The sequence below is a fragment of the Pithys albifrons genome, chromosome 3 (genome assembly GCF_047495875.1).
Source record: "Pithys albifrons albifrons isolate INPA30051 chromosome 3, PitAlb_v1, whole genome shotgun sequence".
In the NCBI taxonomy this organism is placed as follows: Eukaryota; Metazoa; Chordata; class Aves; order Passeriformes; family Thamnophilidae; genus Pithys; species Pithys albifrons.
In genome coordinates, this window is record NC_092460.1 from 86,096,849 (window position 1) to 86,116,247 (window position 19,399).

A 19,399-nucleotide genomic window follows, 5' to 3' on the forward strand; every position below is an offset into this window, starting at 1 on the left:
TTATCAACTGCATATAGTAACTTAAATATATGCTCAGCTGCTCATTATTAACACCTTTTCAAGGTGTATTCCAACAAATGCCAGAATTGGGTTGGTACAATTAGCTAAAAATTCACTAATTAAATAAGTAAAACACCTAATTTTGATCAAAGCAGACCAAGAAAGCACTTATGCAAACAGATCCACTCATATATATTGGATACTAAATGCCACCACTAACTTCCAGTAGGTTAAGCAACCAGGGAAAAACAGTAGGAAATAAACTCTATCACTACCAAGCCACACACAAACTGCATAACTGGGTAAAACACAACTACATTCATTAGGACTTTTGTACTACTATAACTACATTAAAAAAATAATCCTTAAATGAAAGTTATATAATTCTAAGCCAGAACAAAGTATTCACTAGAGCATTAGTCAAACTGCAACTAAAAAATTAATACTTCAACAAGTCATGCTGAAAGGTAAAGATGAATTTATCCAGATATATAATTAATATAAATATCCAAAAACAAAATTAAAACAATCAAAATATGAAAGGCAATTTATAGTTCTCTGGTCCCCTATTAATCAATTCTCTACATTACACAAGTTCTGCCAACACATTTGAACTTCCTCATCCTCCCATTCCCTAACTCTTCATAAACTAAGCAGGAGATGTCCTCTTAATATTATCCACATTTTCCTTAGTTCTGTTTGGAATGCCTCCAAATATCCTGCTTTATTAACCAATTCTAAACACAGCATTATCATGGCAAGCATTGCTAGCTGAGAAACAATTCAAACAATTCACTGCTACTTACTTTCACATGGATTTTCCTACTTGTTTAAAGTAAATAAAAGGATGTAAAATAGTGAGATTTCCCAATGAGGCCTGAAAAACTGTATTATATAATTATAAAGAAAATTGCTGAAACATTGTGAATAATTCATTTTTTCTTAAGTGAGGCATACAAAAAAAGAAATTAACAATTTAAAAATATAATCTGTCCAAGTGCTTCAAAAGAGTGTTTTTCAAAGCACTAAAATTCAGGTCTACATCTTCATTGCCTTTGTTTCCATGTAATTTACCTGAAGGAACTTTGAGGGTTTTTTCAAAAACTACAAATCAAAAACATATAAATGAATGGAAAAAAGTTCTAGCTGCTTTTCCACTGCAGTCAAAATCAGTCATGCCACAGAGCACAGAGGACTGGCACAGAAGTACCGAGACTCTGTACATGGGCTCACTATGGGTCTCTGCTGACTTGTGGACCTTCTTTACCTTCTCCTTGGTACAAAGCAGGAATCATCAATGTAAAAAAACCCAAATCAAATGTTGTTTATCTTACCACAATCCTACCCCTCTTCAGCTACTCTGCAGCACTTACCAAATACTTTCACTGACAATAGATTGGCACAGCAACAGGGGGAGCGTGGGGGAACATATTCATAGAACTTGAAGAAGTGAACAATTATCTCAAAGCAATCTAAGAGAATGCTGAACAACTTCCATGTCATCCTCTGTATACATATAGTAAAGTGTTCCATAATATGTGAAAGCAAAGAATGCTTCAAAGAGAACTGAGAGATAAGGAAAAAGTTTCAGGTCACCAAGTGCTCATGTATATTGCAGCTCTTTCTCAGAGAAACACATACCATCTTCTCTGGACTTATGTAGAAGATGTAATGGGCTTTTCTGTACTTTTAAGTCTTGAATTCAAGACTTTTGTGTAAGCTTTCTTCATTCTTTGCCCACCCAAATAACACAGATAACAATATTCCATTTAATATCAAAGAGTATTGCACATATCATGTTGATGATAATTTCAGTCAACTTCACTGATGTCATCAGTGTTACTATAAAAATTTATGGAAATTACTAAGAATTGGCACTGAACTATACTTTTGTATATGGGAATTACATTACTGGCAATTTGCATTAAAGCAAAAAAATTTTATGCGATCAAAATGCAATTTGTGGTATGGAATTTTTGTATGACAGAAAAATTATTTAAATTATTTTGAATAGTTTTTCATACAAGTTATACCACGGTTCTAAAAAATATCTATTTTCTTAATACTTTTACACCTCGCAGGAAAATGTCCAAATGTCAGTTATGTTTCACATCCCTGCTGTTATGCAAATTTAATTTGTGTAAATTTCATAAATAATTTCAAGCAAATGTGTAAATAAAAACATTGTGCTAAAACTTGTATTGTGCTAAAACTTGTATTTATTTAAACAAAGAAAAGCATTAAAGCAGAATTTTGTTACTAAAGTTTAACACCAAAATTCAAAAAAAATTCAAGGGCATATGATAAGTGCAAATAAAATCTTTTCATCTCCCTCAGACTGCAGAAATCCCTCATATTTCTGAGCACTCAGTCCTTGGAGATTTTCCAGAATCTCTGTCCTGGTAAATCAGAAGACAACAAAACTTGAAGGGCTGGGGAGAAGGAGAAGTATCCAGTTAATCCAGTTATAGTTCCTTGTTCAAGGTCCACTTTATAAAAGCAATTTTTCATTTCTGCAGTTGCATTCAGTCTCTTCTGGGTAGAATAACTACAAATATGTTACATCTTTTCCACTTTAACTCCTCAAAACCCCAATGTCCTATTCAGAATTCCCCAAGAAGTAGTGAATTGGTGGAATTGAATAAGAAAAGTCCAGGTGTTTAGATAGCAGGATTAATTATCTCAAATTAATTTACATACTGCAGCAACCAAAGCTTCAGCTTGGTCTTGTAAAGGAATGGAAATAATGCATCCTAAACAAAATTTCACCCTATAACCCTGCAAGTATGAAGAAACACAGCTCTCTACAGACAGTAGTTTAATACTCTTTATTCTCTGGCTTCTGGCCTCATCATTCAGAAACTCAGTTTTATGTACATTCTAACTAGATCTACTTATTGCACAAAAACGACAATTTTCCTGAAGAAAAAAATAATCTCTGCTTAATTGACAATTTTTTCATATTTTATAAACAAACATTGAGGAATTACCTCAGATACAGCCATGATAAAATGCTCAGAAACCACTCCAATTACAAAATGAAAATAAGAATTTTAGACATAGCATTCAAACTGTGGGAAAAAAATAATAGTTTTAAATATAATTATTCAGAGCAGATCTGTTGAAAATGAAGGAAAGTGGGCAAAAATGAGATCAAATACTGGTTTTAGGGACAGAAAGACTTCCTGTAACACATGAGAATGAATGTTCAAAAACTGTAGGCAAGGGAGCCATAGACAGATGAAGTCTTTTTCAGGATCAAAGAGCCTTTCTTGACTCATAGTAACACAGGACCGGGAATAAATTCCACCCCAATCACAAAAGCATTTGGGCCTGGATTAATTATGCCAGTAACAATTTCAAAAACACTAGGTAACAGAAGTTTCATTTAATGTCTTCTACAAAAGGATTTAAGATCACAAGAAAAATACTTACAAGGGTAAATAAGACCTCTCTTTTCAAAGTTTTCAGTTCATGAGATCTTGTAAGCATCACCAATTTGTCTTAAGCTCCTCTACTTCAAGAAGATTGCAGACAATATCTCAATTGCCATCCCAGTCTTCAGCAGCCACATTTTTCTTGATGTTCTTTATCCAATAAAAAATGATGAATTGCTACAACAGCGTTCATTTTCTGACCTGGACTTCCTACTAACTCCTAATTTTTTTTTGATCCAACGCTGCTGGTAGGGGTCTCAAAGTTATTTCATACAGCCACTCCACTTAGCAACACCTGACATGCATCCTTATTATGGTGGTGTTTCTCTGGAGATTTTATCTCTCTGGATGGTAAAGAAATCCAGGTCCTCTCTGAGCTTTTAGATATACACACAAGCCCCAGTGAATTACTGAAATGACAATTATAATGTAGCTAACCCTGTGAGCAAGAAACCACAAGCAACTGTGCAGCACAACCTAATACTTGGAAATAATGTAGATCAACAGTATCTCAGGGCAAGAGGAAGGTATAGAAAGAGTGCAACACATGTGGCAACTTGAAACAGTACTTGCAATCCAGCACAAAATGTCCTTGTCCACATTAACAGTGAGCAGTCACATGGTACATCTTATCTCATTAACAAAAACACCTCTGGTGCATCCACAGGGATGGGATTCATTTTGACACAAACTACTATGCTGCAAAAACAGAGCTTTCAGCAACACTGCCCTGACAGTAATTAACATTTGTCCTGACAACCAGTGTTACAACACTGCTATGTCATGCAGGAGGTTAGAAGAAAACATGCAATAGTTTTTTTCCCACCTGTAGTATTTGAAGTTCTAAAGAAGGTGTTATAATATGGAAGGATAAAGACGTATAGCAGTTCTCATAAAGGGGAAAAATAAAAAATAAAGAAAAAGGTTGAGATTAACACACACAGTCATCTGGTATAAGAAACCCAAGGTTTAAATTCCTCCTTCTTCTAATTTAGACTAGAAATTCAAAACTGAAATTACTGTATTGCAGGAGGGGCCAGTATCTAACCCCTCTGAAATTTTCTTAAATTATGTTTTTGTCTCTCCTGGCTTGATTCGACAACCAAGTTTTATGTTGCTGAAAATATTACATCATTCTGCTTTTATTGCAGAGTGGGGAACTAATGAGATATTACTAGATTACACTTTCATCATATTTCCACTGATGGAAAGGTTGAAAGAATGCTCTCAACATTCAACATATTCCGTTCCTACATTCAGTCACTCAATCTATTCTACATGCATGAACTGAAGTGCTAATATTAGGTAGCTCAATCCATACAAAACCATCAAAATATCTATGAGATCGGTCCTCATATATACACCCACAAATCCTACTTTATGGCATTCAGATTTGAATGAAAAGTAAATTATCACTTCCATCCATGTCATCTGTATCTTCAAAAGTTCTGTAACAACACTGTTCCCAAGAGTTTGTAAACATCTTTAGCAAAGCAGAAAGACTCTCATCACTAGAATAAATATGTCATACCCTTGTAATGCAAGATTAAGGATTAAGGGCTCTCTCAGTTGTCTTAAAGCCAAAATAAACACAGCTTTCCTCCCACCAAAATATTTGACAAAACTGTAATTGTGTTTAAACATTACAAGGATATACCACCAAATTATCTAATTAGCACTTACTTATTATTAATGGCATTATCAACCATAAAAATGTATTCTTATCTTTACTAATTCTTGAGGATTTTTTTTAATTATAGAAAAAAACTAAAATAAAAGGCATTATCAATTTCAACTGTATAAATTAGGACCCTAGTGACTTTGAACTGCAACAAAAAGGTTTCAGTTAAATGGGAAAAAATACAAAAATCAATAGTTAAGAGATAGCAATAAATATAGCACTTTAATGTACAAACCAATATTCACTTAAAATCAAGAAACGACATCTAGAGTAAAAATCTCAAGTAAATAGAGAGTATTACTAGAGTAAATATTAAATATACTAGCAGTTTAAACATCCTTGCTAGGACATTTCTGCAATTCTGCATTTATTTCTATATAAATTACTAAACCACAATTCACAGTCTGATTTTTGGATCCCATGATTTTATTATAAATCTCAGGCTTTTTGAGGTACTTCATAAATTTCACGTCCTCACTTCAACTTTAAATAAAATGCATACTCTTATTTATTCTAACTTGAATGCATCACTCAGTGTAACTTGAATATTTAAGAAAGATTCAAATCAAAAAGCTATTTAAAAACAAATCTTTGAAGTTTTTTATATGTCCCTGGAGGAAAATAACTGCTTTCAGCACTTAGCCAGGACAACTACTATGTTGAAAAAAACCTCCATTTTCCCATTTTTCTCATGACATAGATATTTAGCTTTTAAATGAGGTTTAAAAATGCAGTTTTCCGAGCTTCATACACTTTCAGTAGCAGAATATCTCCTGTGCTTGAAAGTTTTTGAGTTTTGTCTTTCTTCACTGAGCACTTACTGGAACAGCTATGCTGTGTGATATGAAAACACTGACAAACTGGCAAATACATTAACAATCACCAGGGCAAGTTGGTGGTAAAGACAAACTTATTTACCATATTAATTAAATGGCCTATTTAACATGGAATATCAATTCTCTAATCACATCTTATTTCAATTAGCAACCCTAAAGTCTACTAGAGACCCTACTGTTAGGATCATTAAGAACATTTTCATTATCTGTCAAATGAGAGAGTACAAGGCAGAAACTACAACTACTCTCAGGAGTAGGGCTCTACCATACTTAAGAGATGATTAGGGAGAAAGCAGCAGTAGTTCTCACTGGTTGCTTAGCAATGAAATGTCCCCCTATGAAACAAGAAATGAACAAAGCAACAGAGGTGTTGTCACGCTAATGAGTAAATGGATAGTCTATCATCTACTCGAGGATAATCTGTCCTTCATTAAAACCAATCAATCTGGATTAATATACCAGTGACTATGTTACATAGAGAGGGTAGGAAGAATCCACTGTGTACACCCCAAGTTTACAGACACAACACTTACATTCTCACTGTATGTGTGTATGACAACAGAAGTGTGAGGAAAACAGTTTTAATTCAAGACAGATTAACATTGTCATTTTTAGTCTTAAACCTTACCTTTTATATCCATTGTTATACTCAAGTTATTAATGAATTAGCAATTACTTATTCTCTTAAATTGTTTATAACAATTTAAATACTAAAAATTTAAAATTTAACCCACACGTGAGTTGGTTAAGTTTTCAAAAGTATACTCACACACAACGCCACAAACTCAACACAAATAGAGCTGTTGACACTATTATTATTACTAATGTCATAAGGCCCTAGAAGAGCAGAGTTCTTAACCATGGAAATTTGATTACCATTGCCTTAATTCTCAGATCCTAATTCCAGAATGCCTCTATTTCAGTCACAGATGCAGTTTAATATGTTCCTTTTACTTTAATTTCGCCTCCTCTCATTTAAAAGGCTTCCTTGCTTCGTGGGTTCTTTTTCTTGTTTTGGTATGAGGTTTGTTTTGGTTTTTGGGGGGTGGGCATTGTTGGATTTTTTGTTTTGCTTCTTTGTTTTGCTGCTGTTTTCTGGTCCATATGTGCAATTTAAAAGTTTTCACAAAAAACATGAATAGAAGAAAGAAATGGAGAATAAACCCATATATGAAGAAAAGAGCATCATGAGTGGTGAAAACTTCTTAAGTAGAAATCAAGATGATTCCTGAACTCCACTGATTACTTAAAATCTGATTGCTTCTCAGTATATATTTAAAGATAAGGATACAGATTTATAATTTAAAAATTTATTATAAAATTCATGTATCTAATTATGCTTTGATTAGCTCATCCAAACCATTAGTCAGATTAAAATGAAAATGAGGTCTCAAAACCAATACTAATTCATAATTAGGTATTAAGACAAATCTTACCTATATATTCACAAACGAAGACTACAAAAAAAGGAGTAACAAGATCATTTATGCCCTGAACATATCCACTGGCTGGATGACGAATTGCCCAGATAAACAAAATTCTTTCAAAGATCTGAAAAACAGTTAAAGAATCCATTAGATATTTTAATAAGAGATGAGCACATTTTAAACAAGGCATTTGAAAATTGTCATACAATATGCTGGTTGGAAGGAACCCATCAAGATCATTGAGTCGAGCTCCCAGCCCTGTGCAGGACACCCCAAGAGTCACACCATGTGCCTGAGAGCATTGTCCAGACACTTCTTCAGTTCAGACAGGCTTGGTGCTGTGACCACTTTCCTGGGGAGCCTGTTCAGTGCCCAACCAGCCTCTGGGTGAAAATCTTTTTTCTGATACCCAACCTAAACCTCCCCCAACTCAGTTTTATGCCATTTCCTCACATCCTGTTACTGGTCACAAGAGCAAAGACTTGCCCCTCTGCTTTACCTCATGAAGATGCTGAAGATCTCATTGAAGACAAATTTATTACCATAGAGTTACTAGTATAAAACAGCATAAATGCATAAAAAAGCATAAATGAACACTGGTATTCATAACTAACTTCCAGTGCTATGTGAGCTTCTCACATCTTCAAAAGGAAGTATTTTCAGGGTACTAGCACAATAAAACCAACTTTGTATACAATTCAGTTACAGTACTTAATACAAAGTAGTCCTTATCCTCTGGAGCTTTTCCAATGATATAAAATTCCTCCTTCCTCACGAGAAAGAAATATTATATGATCTTCCCATGATTTTTCACCTCTTTGAAAGAGTAGTCTATTTATTCGTAACAGAAAAAAGTACTTGACATAGTTTAGATTTTATAATAACATGCCCATGAAAAGAGATTCCATAACAATTAAGTTTGCCTAATATTGCAGTGTGGGGTTTTACAATTCAGATGCCTGTATACTGGTTAACAAAAAATCAGAAACAACCAGTACGTGTAGAATAAGGCAACTGCCTGCTGTTATCACACAACCTAACCTTAACTCTGTAAACTGCAGCTTGCAGGATCTGCAAAAGCTCACAAGCCCATGAGAAGCATCTCAGCACGAAAGGAGAGCAGGGAAATCACAGAACTTATCTCTGACTCAGTTGAAGTCTGTGACATGCTGTATTTCCTCTCAATTATTTGCTTCTGAACATGCTTACGTGCCTTTGAAAGGCTGCAAATAAGCCGCAGAGTGAAAGCTGCTGTGTGCCTTGTTCTAATTACAGATACTCAATAAAGTATATATAACCTGAAACAAAAGAATGTTTGCTCATTCATGAGCACACAGACTACATTACTCTTACGATGAGGCCTTTTACTAATAAAAATGGAGATACTTTCGAAGGACATCAAGGATTGTGTCGTTTGTTGCAATCCCAAAAATTAATAAACATTCAGGCATCAAGAAAGCTTGTAAAACTTATGAAGTCAGTACTATTTATATTCAACCTCACTTCAAGTATTTGTTAGATTAAGAACATATTTTAATTCCATTTCAAATAAAATCTTATTATTTAGTCTAAAAGTCCTCTTGCAGTTATTTTTAAGTGAAGAAAGGTCTCAGCATATACAACTTACAACCTGGTGGCTTGGAAGTCCCATCACAGGCTTCCACACAAGTTACCTGAAGCTGAAACATATTCGCACCTTTTGCTTTGAAAGCAAGTCCCAAAAATCAACATCTACCCTTCTCCAACAGGTTTTCTTTTGAGAATCAACTGTCCTTCAGGTTTTATGTTTCCCTGGCTGAAAATTTACAGAACAAGGGAGAGTCAACAACAGTAAGTACAAAAGGTTTTGGTGGGCACTGAAAAACAAGCCTTAACGCAGCTCACATCTGATCCATTTCAACTACAGTCAAGATTCAGTTTTTGCTCAGTGTGATTTCAGAGATTAGGCAGAAAGGGAGGTATTCATTAGCAAATTCTCCACAGAAGCCTCTTTTTTCCATTAGCCAAGATGCTTATTCCTTTAGCTACAAATTCTTGGTGCTAGTCCTGTCACCTCATGGTTTTTAACATGCACTGCATATTAAACCAAAAAAATACCAACCTCTGGCCATCAAGCAATAGTCTCTGAGGTTTCACTGTCTATCAATAACTGTATAAAGATTTTACACTTTGTCATTTACAACTTGATTTACATTTTACATAATTATCCTTATGAACTTGCCGTTGTTTATGTCATGTTTGTACTATTATTGGAAAACTGCAAATCTAGCATGGTTAGTTCAGCTCACAGCCAGCCTGCCACTTCCAGCTTCAGTAACAGCAGCTCTCAGTATTACCAGTTACCATTCTGTGTTTCACTTCAGAAAAAAGACATGTTTAACATACTTCAAATACAAATAACTTTCTTGAAAAACAAATATCAGATAGAGGTGACTAGAGAAACCTGTTTAAATAGCAATTGCTGAACAGTAGCACTAGGCTAAATAAAAAAGTTTTGATGCGATGGCATTACAAAATATGCACATTAAAAAAAAACAAAAAACAAAAAACCATAGTAGTTTAGTAACAATTATCAAAACACTTATCATAAATATTATAGTGGGTTTTCATGAAGGCATGTCTGAAGTCAAACAAACTGCAAATTTGTACCAATCTTTTGCTTCCTCAGAATCTGGTAATGCACACTGTTTACATTGCAAATTGAAAAGCCTATAGATGTTTAAAACATTTTTAAATCCAGATATGAAAAATAGGAGGGAGTGCAATTTGGGTTTCTTGGGGGGCTTTTTTAATATTGTTGAGCAGGAAGCATCACTGATGGCACATCAGTTTTAATATTGCCAAATGCATCTAATCAGAAACCCAACAAATATACACTGAAATAGCATTTTCAATGTCCTACCCATTTTCATAAAGTTTTAGTTACTGTTCTGAAATGAAAGTTGAGCACTAAAAATCTGAACAGGAGACTGATTCAAGTTTCTATACAGCACTGATCACTGTGTTCAAATAGGACTTATTAAAATGGTCACTTTCCCAAAAGGTTTCCTTCTTGATTTCCAAACCAGCAACAGAAACTGAAATTATTTTTCTTCTGTGAACCACTGCATCTTATGAGATGTCATTACCAAACTATTATTCTCTTTTGAATTTAACACTCATTGACAATTACAGCACAAATTATATTCATATATATAAAAAGAAGACTCCATCAACTTAAAGACCTGAAAATCCCAAAGCTTTATCTCAAATTATTCTCCAATGAGAATATGGTATCTTAGTATCATTGTTATTAAGTTCCTTGACTTCTCATCCAAATATTTTTATTAAAAGAAAGGATATTAAGAACATTCTGAGATGTTTACCTGGAATCTCTTTTACAATTGTACAGCTAATTTAGAAAAATAAATACAGTATCTGTCAGTTACTCTTGAAAAACAAGAATATAAATAAATTCTTATGCCAGAGAAGTTAAACAGCTTCTCGTTTCTCCTTCACTAAAACAGAGAGGTAAAAGAAATAACATCATTGTGGGCTATTTTCACCCAAAATAAGAACTACAAAAGCACAATCATTGTACATCTAAACGCCATTCACATTTATCTGAGACACAGGTGATCTTCACTGAAACCTTCAGAACAGTTTCATCATGCAATACAAGGAAGTAAAAGGCTCACCCCAAAAGATCCCACAGTTTATAATTTTTTAGAATAATTCAAGAGACTATTTCTCATACAGTACAATTACTTCTTTCCTCTTAGAGGTATTTGAGGTTTCTTCTTCTTATAGCCATCTTTTAAGGACATAACATTTACTTTCAGTTTCATTTATCCGCTCATTTCTAGCTAAATACTGGCACTGATCTTATTTCTTTAATAGTTTATTTTTTACTGGTATTGTTTCTTTCTTGTCCCTTGATTTTACTTACATTAACCCTTGATTCATCCCTAGAAAAGCTTAGGTAAAACATCAATGTGTGTAGGAAGGCACTATATTTATACTATTCCCTTTCAAAACACTGTACTAGGCTTTTTCTTCAAACTGATTTCTCCAACACGTGTGGAAGTGCATTTCTATTAAACAAATAATCTCAAAAATGGAAAAATCAAAGGAAAGTTAGTTCTCCATTTAATTTCTCATAATGACCTATCAGAGGTTGTTTTACTTGGCTCTATAATGGTACAAACAGAAGCTACACAAAAATACATTTCAAGGTCTAACTAGAATCCTTAGAAAGGGGAATAAATTGAAGAATTAAAAGAAAATGATCCCCATCTTCTTTACTATTTATGACCCATATACTTTAAAATTAGAAGTCCCCATGAGATTCAATTACCCTACAATACAGGCCAATTTGACTAACATATTTACCATTAATCATATATTTCATCATATTATTATATATTTACATTAATCATATAACTACAACAGTAGTAAAACAATTTAAATAGTGTACTCAACATACAAAACATACAAGGAATTAAAATCAGATAAGGCACTCAAACCAGTCATGTTACAAATGCAAAAAAGAGAATTTCTCAAGTAGGACACTATGATGAGAACTTGAGGTCTTGAATGATTTTGACAAATACGTGGAACCATGAGAATACAGCCTGGATTTCTTAAAAAATACAGTATTTACATAATAAATAAAAAGGAAAAAAAAAAGGGAAAAACCCTCACAGGCAAAAGACCAAGGGAAAAAACTGAGAGACTGAATACAGGAAATTAATGAGATGCTTTTACTTTTACTACTCATATTTACACTGCTATTCTTAGCAATAGTTACATATCCTCATATACTTATTTAAGGTAGTTCTGAAGTCAAAATAGCAAGTGCCATCAAATTATTATTAATCAAACTCTGATATCAGATTTATTAATAAAATGTCTTCTCTAGCAAAAGAAAAGTCTTTAGATATCACTCTTACCTCTGTTACTTTGGGCTGAAGTCTTAAAACTTCAGGACTCATGCGTGGGATATCTATATGGATCTAATTAGACAAAGAGCAATACTGTAAAAGGAACCAACAGCACACTTTCTAAACAACGCAATACTTAAAATTATTCTATAACTGTACAGTATTAGTTATAATCCCTTTATATCATTATTTTTGAGATAACATGGATTTTTACTTTATTTCAAAACATCCAGCCAAATCTTTAAGTAATTGTTAATGACCTTGTATATATTTGTATTCACATTTTAATTATTTGCAAATTATGGCCATATTGGCAATACTCATTACCTCAGGGTAATTAAGAGCAAACACATAAAAATACTTCTATAAAGTCACATTCAACAGCCACCACCGTAGAACCACAGAATCGTTTAGATTGAAAAGATCTGTAAGGTCATCAAGTCCAACCATCCAAAGGCAAAACCAGAGTTTAACACTTATTTTAACATATTTGACAATCAAGAAGAGAGCACAAAAATACCAGGATATCTAAATTTTTATTCCAAACTTCACAAAGGAGTTTTATGCAACAGAATCCTAAAGTGATGATTTTGGCCGCCACACACAAGTACTTTATGTTAGTGGTGCCACATATTTCTTGCTACTAAAGATCAGGCTTGAAGCTGAAAGAAGGATCTCAGTTTCTCCTTCAGGTAGGCTAAAGTAGTATTGTTTAGTCTATATTTAGTGTTACAAACTATTCATTTCAATACAAAACTTAAAGATAAGTTATGTGCTTATCTGGGTGGGCAGCCCTGTGTTTATTGCACATCATACACAGTTTCAACTTCAACGACAGCATGGAGCCAATAATAGTCACTGTCATACCTCCCCTGTCCAGCCTCACTTATCTGAAGGAGGGTCTGAGCAGAAGATTATAAAGATTTGAAAACACTATGATTCTTAAACAGAAAACCATGGCATCACTAAAGCTGACACTAGGAGAAACCTACTGTTTAGAATTTCTGACCAAACCACTTCATGGTTTTGCTTCAGAGATTTAGGAAAATTATTAGAGAGTTGCCTAGTAAGATTAAAGAAACAGAGAAAAACAGGAGCAAACTTCAAAAACAATCTCTTAAAGTTCTTTAGCAGGTGTTCTGTAGGTAAAAGTCACTTCAATAGGTGTTCTACCTGTCTGTAGGTATCTTGATGATTTTCATCATTTCTGGAATCATAGTATTGTTCAACAAATGCAAAATACTCTTTGCGTTTTCTCTGTAAAGTGCTTTCTCTTCGGTCCACATTTGCAGGAAGATAGCCCTGAAAAATAACAGTGACACGAGGAGGATATTACTCTTTGCCTTACATACAAAAACACAGCTGGCATTTGATCACATGGGACCTAATAAGCTAAAACAGTATCATGCAGTCCTACACAGATCTGAATAATCATTCAACAAACCATTTTTCTTATCACTCCAGCTGCTGCAAAAGTTGAGATACAACACCTTATAAAATCAGCTGCTTTTATTTTTTTTTTAAGAAAAACAATTTCTCATCAAGAACACTAAAATTACGTTGACCTCCAGAGAGAAAAGCTCAAATAAATAAGTTCAGATACATATAATGCCATATGAGTTCTTCAATTTGTATGTGGCCAGTATTAGAGCAATTTCATTAGGTTTTTCAAGCAAATGTGTATTAACTCAGTTACCATCAAGTAGGAATTATATACATTAGCAAATATATTTAAAACATAGTTAAATGTGTAATACAATGAAGCACTAATTCAAAAGCTTTGAAAACATTCTACTTTCATTATATCACTGTTTCCAGTGAGAAAAAAATAATTTCAAGCTTTCATTTCATCTCAGCAGATTATTAAAGGTTTCATCACAGAAAAAGGATCAACAGGACAAGTTACTGGACTCTTAGTTGTAAGAACTCTCGCTATACATTTCCTTCGTTATTTCCCAAACGCAATTTATAATATTAACATGTTTTCCACATGGTATGGACACACTAAGCAAGTCATGTTAATAGATCTGCAGGATTATACATTGTTGCATTAAGTATAGAATATATCTGAATGGTTCTTCATTGAACTCATTCACATATATCCGAAAATCCCAGTGTTCCCCAAAAAGATAAAAACTTTAGAAATTCATTCTTATTTTCTTCTTTAGTCCAGTTTGATCATTTCTGGCACCTCAGTTTACTTTTGATTTAAAAAAACAAAGTTAGGTTACTATTTCAGCAGTTTACAAAATGTAAATGATATTAAATGTTCAGTTTATATACAAAGTACACTCATTAGAACCATTATTCATTTAAAAGACCACCAAAAAGTTTCCTGAATATTCAGAAATAGTTAAAGCTTTCTTGTAAACAACTTGCTTTCAAATGATCAATACCAACATCCCACAACACTGCAAAAAGAAAGTCAGTCCATATTTAACCTACTTGGCAGTCTTAAATAAATACTTTGTATAAGATTAATTTTGAAGATGGATGGCTTTGAAAGAGATCTGGATATCCAAGATAACATAAGAAAAATTGAATTATCACATTATTCACTACTGAAGTCAAATTAAAAAATATTTCTTGCCACCAGTCCATAAGCTCCCCTTATTGGTAAAATACAGAAATTAAACTTATGTCAGATTTAAGTTTCAGTAACAAAAATAATCTTCGTACCATGAAAAAAATCCTATACTAGAAGTGCAGCAATATTTGCACTCATACAATGAGCCACAGCCATCACAAATAACTAATAAAAGAGCAGATCATCTTGACTCTCATCACACAGCATGCACAGGACAACCAGAGGAATAGTCCCAGCCAGCACAGGTTTAGGAAAGGCACATCCTGCAGTGGAACAGGCTGCCCAGGGAAGTGCTTGAGTCACCATCCCTGGAGGTATTTAAAAGACACGGAGATGTGGCCCTTAAGGACAGGTTTAGTGTTGGGTTAATGTTTGGATTCAATGACCTTAAAATGTCCTTTCCAATCCAAACAATTCTGATTCCATATTAAAATAATTTCAAATGTTATTCCTGTGCAATTACTTAGTTTATAATGAAAACAGAGTAATTACAAACCATATTACATTCCAAATAACTTAAGAGGTACTTGCTTTGGTAAAACCATGTGTTTTAAGATAAACTGGCTTGTGTCTGGTTCCAGGTACTTTAAATCGCACCAGCTTCACTTTTGCCTGGAGACTCAGCCTGAGTTTAATATCCTGTCCCAGTCTTTTGTAGTAAGTTAGATACTGGATTCTGACACCCGTTTATTCTCAACAGTTGTGGGCTTTTCCCTGCAGGGTATCTTAGTTTGTTGCATTAGAAACAAATTCGTTTGTGAGATCAAATATGATTGTTTGAAGGACACTGATACTTTCTCAGCAAATCTTTTTGCCATTATTCAGTTTCAGAGACTGAACTAATCCTTCAAGTCGACATGTCATGTTTCCTGTTCATTTTACAAATTAGGTTTTATTTTGAAAAGTTGGAAAGGTTTGCAACATATCATCAGTGAATACACTGGTAGAGAGTTTAATCTGTTTATTCATTGATTTCCTCCAGAGGCTTTTGCAAACATATCTTTAGTTTCGTTACTCAAAAGAGAAGTGAGCCTGAATAGTCCTGTTTGCTGTTTAAGTAGAGCATACCTAACATTTTTGCTGTATTGTAAAAATAAATCATATCTTTTTCTTATATACTGTTACCAGTAGATATGCATAACATCAACACACCCTGAGTATTATATTAATTTTCATATGCTTTCCCTTTGAAAAACTGTATTCATCAAACATGTTAACATTATTAACCTGCTGTCTATGTAATAAATATCTCAAATGATCAATTTCTCAAATCATATTTTTGAAATTCCAATTTCCATGTTGATTTTACAAATAAGATAATCACCATCTACCTCAGATACTGCCAATGGTACTCAATTCCCTAAAAAAAGTCTAAGTTTGGCTTTTTAAATAAGACTTTTGAATAATTCCAAAACAAGCATATCCAACCTTAAATTAGCTCTAAACTATCCTTTGTTTTCTTCAGTTTTCTGTTCTTTTTTCAGTAGTGCAACTGAGCTTTAATCAAAATATCACTTTTGATTTTCAAAAACACTTATTTCCCCAGGAGCTCCCAGCACACTGTATTAGAATCACGAAAAGGTTTGGGTTGGAAGAGACCTTAAAGTTCACTTCGTTCCAACCCCCCTGACATGGGTAGAGACAATTCCAACTAGACAAGGTTGCTCAGAGATCCACCCAACCTGGCCTTAAACATTTCCAGGGATTATCACACTACTCCCTGTCACCTGGGACATAAATTAACAATAGGTCATTTTTAGGTTACATTAGAAAAAGCATAGTGGAGCTTATGACCACAAAAACTGAAAGCACTTTTTCTTTCCCAGTTGGCAAAGATGATGAAAAAAAGATGTTCCCCTACAGAACAGAGAAGTAATGATTACTAAATGACCTGTCTTTAGGTTCCAAAATGTATTAAATGAGGATCACTTAATAGATAAGAAATCACTGCAAGATCTTCTAGCTGAGAACTTTCAAAATATTACCATTTGGAGGTAGAAACAAACAAAAGTTTTGTAGGTCTCTTACTAAAAAAAAAATCCACTTAATTCTTAAAGTACAAACCTGAAGACAGTTTTTTGGTAGAGATCTGACAACACAGATGAAGTTAGGAATTGAACTGAAATAGATCCTGAATTGGAATGGTTAAAGTAATAGCACAACGCACTCTACACTTAAGAATTTCTCTAGACCAGGAATCTCAGCAATACTAAACTAATATCAACTTACGGAATTAAGCTGAAGCTCATGGAAAGCCCATGTTCTTACTAGAGAGCAAGATGAGCCAGTTCACTTTATCTAAAAACTACCTTTATGCTTCAGCTTACTATGTTTCAAATTCAAGTTTGAGTTAGTCATAATTTTTCTTTTGAGTATTTTAAAATAGGCATCCTGAACGTCATGTGAAAAAAAATGCCCTTTTCATTACCAAAATCTCAGGCAACTCTGGAAACAGAAATAAAATATGTTGTAAGCTCCCTGTTTAATTTCAATTACAGCAGGGGATTTGAATATCCACCATTAAGCCGCATCCGCATTTAGCATGAGAAGGAACTAAGCTGCAAATTTAGTAGAACTCATCATCAAGAGAGACTCTTTCACTCACTGGAAATCAGTGTCAATCTGAAGTAAATACTTTGCATTCCCTACGGAATTATTCTATAAAAAGCAAAGCTGCTTAAGTCTACTCTCTGAAAAATTCAATAGTGTTAAACTAGTGTGTGTATAATTCAGAATTTTAAATAGTTCTTAAATGCATGAAGATTTGCTGAGAAAGTGTCTTTCATAACCTCTGGAGAGCAGACAGCACAAGAGTTCTGCTTCTTTTTAATACAAACATCTTTACAAGCCTTCTCCCAACCACAGGCAGACAAGCAACAGCTCAAACGCACAACTGTTTGCCATCACAAGTACTGCAGCTGAAAAGATTGACATGAAAATTACTTCTATGAGAAAAACACTTTATTTTTGCAGGAGAACGATTTTAATTACAGTTCAAACACCAGGATCAAACAACTCCTGTTCTCTAACACCAAACCCAGTGACTCACAGATTCCCACAAGCTTTTCTCCACTGCCCAACTGAAACACCTCTGTGTGCTGCTCCATGGAATTTCAGTCAACTTAACTCTCAAGCTACTGCCATTGCAAAATCCTCTGGCCACCCAGCAAATTTCAGAGAGCTCAGCCAGTCAGAGACTCACACTACAAAATAAGTGATTAGCTTTTTTTAATTAGCTAGTCTTTCTGAACTGACTCACAGGTCTAACCAGGAGAGCCAATGCCACAACTTAAATGACTACAGCAGTTCAGGTTTGTTCATCTTGAACCGCTATAGAAAAATCAGTCAAAAAACACATATCCTATCACATCTTTTCCTCAATACATTGTTAATCCTTTCTTGCAGTTACTTTACTGTGAAGTCAGAATGAAGCCTTTCATACAACATTGACAGGATTCATTTCCTCTGTGTGTGTCTATTTTCAAGAAAACTGTAAGAATGGACTCTTCCTTGAACTCTCCACCATTGCATCAGAACTGGTTGAAAGAGGCCTCTGTTATCACACAAGCCTTTCTTTCACAGAAAGCCAGGCTGAAAAATAAAGATATATAGCTGACATGATTTACTACTACTTCTCATCCCCTCCTTTCAATTTGATAGATTAATCTTGAAATTGAACAAAAGAATGTAGCTTCCATTACAGTTCAGCAATGGACACAACACTTTCAATTATCACTGATGGATCACAACTCAAGCCTAATTATTTGCAACGCTTGGAAAAGCTATTATTAGTAAATGCAATGAAAGAATTAGGAAAAAACACAACTTACAGAAAGAAGCTTCCATGCAATTGGACGAACCCGCTTGGGAATGCCGGACCAACTCAATTTTCGCAATTCATCTATTAAAAGAGAAGTGTTTCATGAGAACCAAGGAAATTACTATCAATTAATATATATTTACATTAGCACAAAGGTGTTTACAACAATGATCATGTCTTCTTAGAAAATCCAATGAAATCAGAAATATAGGGCAATCCTAATGATTTAATAAAATACTGGATAATTGCTATCCACAGATACACCTCTAATAATAGGTACTGTGTGTGATATGGCAACTTTCTGCAGTATTTCTTAGTATACATGCCTTGTATTGACTCACTTGGCAACTTACTATATAAATGTATTATTCTTTCACTGTTTTTTGAGATACATATGAAGGGTATATTGCATATCAAATCAGGTAAGCAGTTGTAATAGATTACAGTCTATTTAAAACGTAAGGAGCAGCAGCACATGCTTTCAAAAACATTGAAAGGTTCACAGTACTTCTGCACACTAAATATGCATGGATGGAGGAAGCATTAAAGCATGTTCATACAAATAACCCAAAGAAATGTGGTGGTATCACAATAGATTTCTCCGTCCCTCTTCATCTCAGGGAGCTGAGTGACACTGGAAGAACACAGGATGGCCAAATGACCCATAACATCAGAAAAACATGACACTA

The 19,399-nt window shown here is 34.0% G+C and overlaps 1 protein-coding gene across 2 annotated transcripts in view; it reads right to left on the reverse strand.

Moving 5' to 3' along the window:
* Positions 1-19,399, reverse strand: part of TBC1D22A (TBC1 domain family member 22A) — a 150,293-nt gene that overhangs the window by 113,505 nt on the left and 17,389 nt on the right. For both annotated transcript variants that reach the window (XM_071552574.1, XM_071552573.1), the window contains exons 5-8: positions 18,721-18,791; positions 13,477-13,605; positions 12,313-12,375; positions 7,391-7,505 (exon numbers count right to left, since the gene is read on the reverse strand). In XM_071552574.1, coding sequence (XP_071408675.1) covers positions 7,391-7,505; positions 12,313-12,375; positions 13,477-13,605; positions 18,721-18,791 — 378 coding nt within the window. The remainder of the gene's footprint in view (positions 1-7,390; positions 7,506-12,312; positions 12,376-13,476; positions 13,606-18,720; positions 18,792-19,399) is intronic.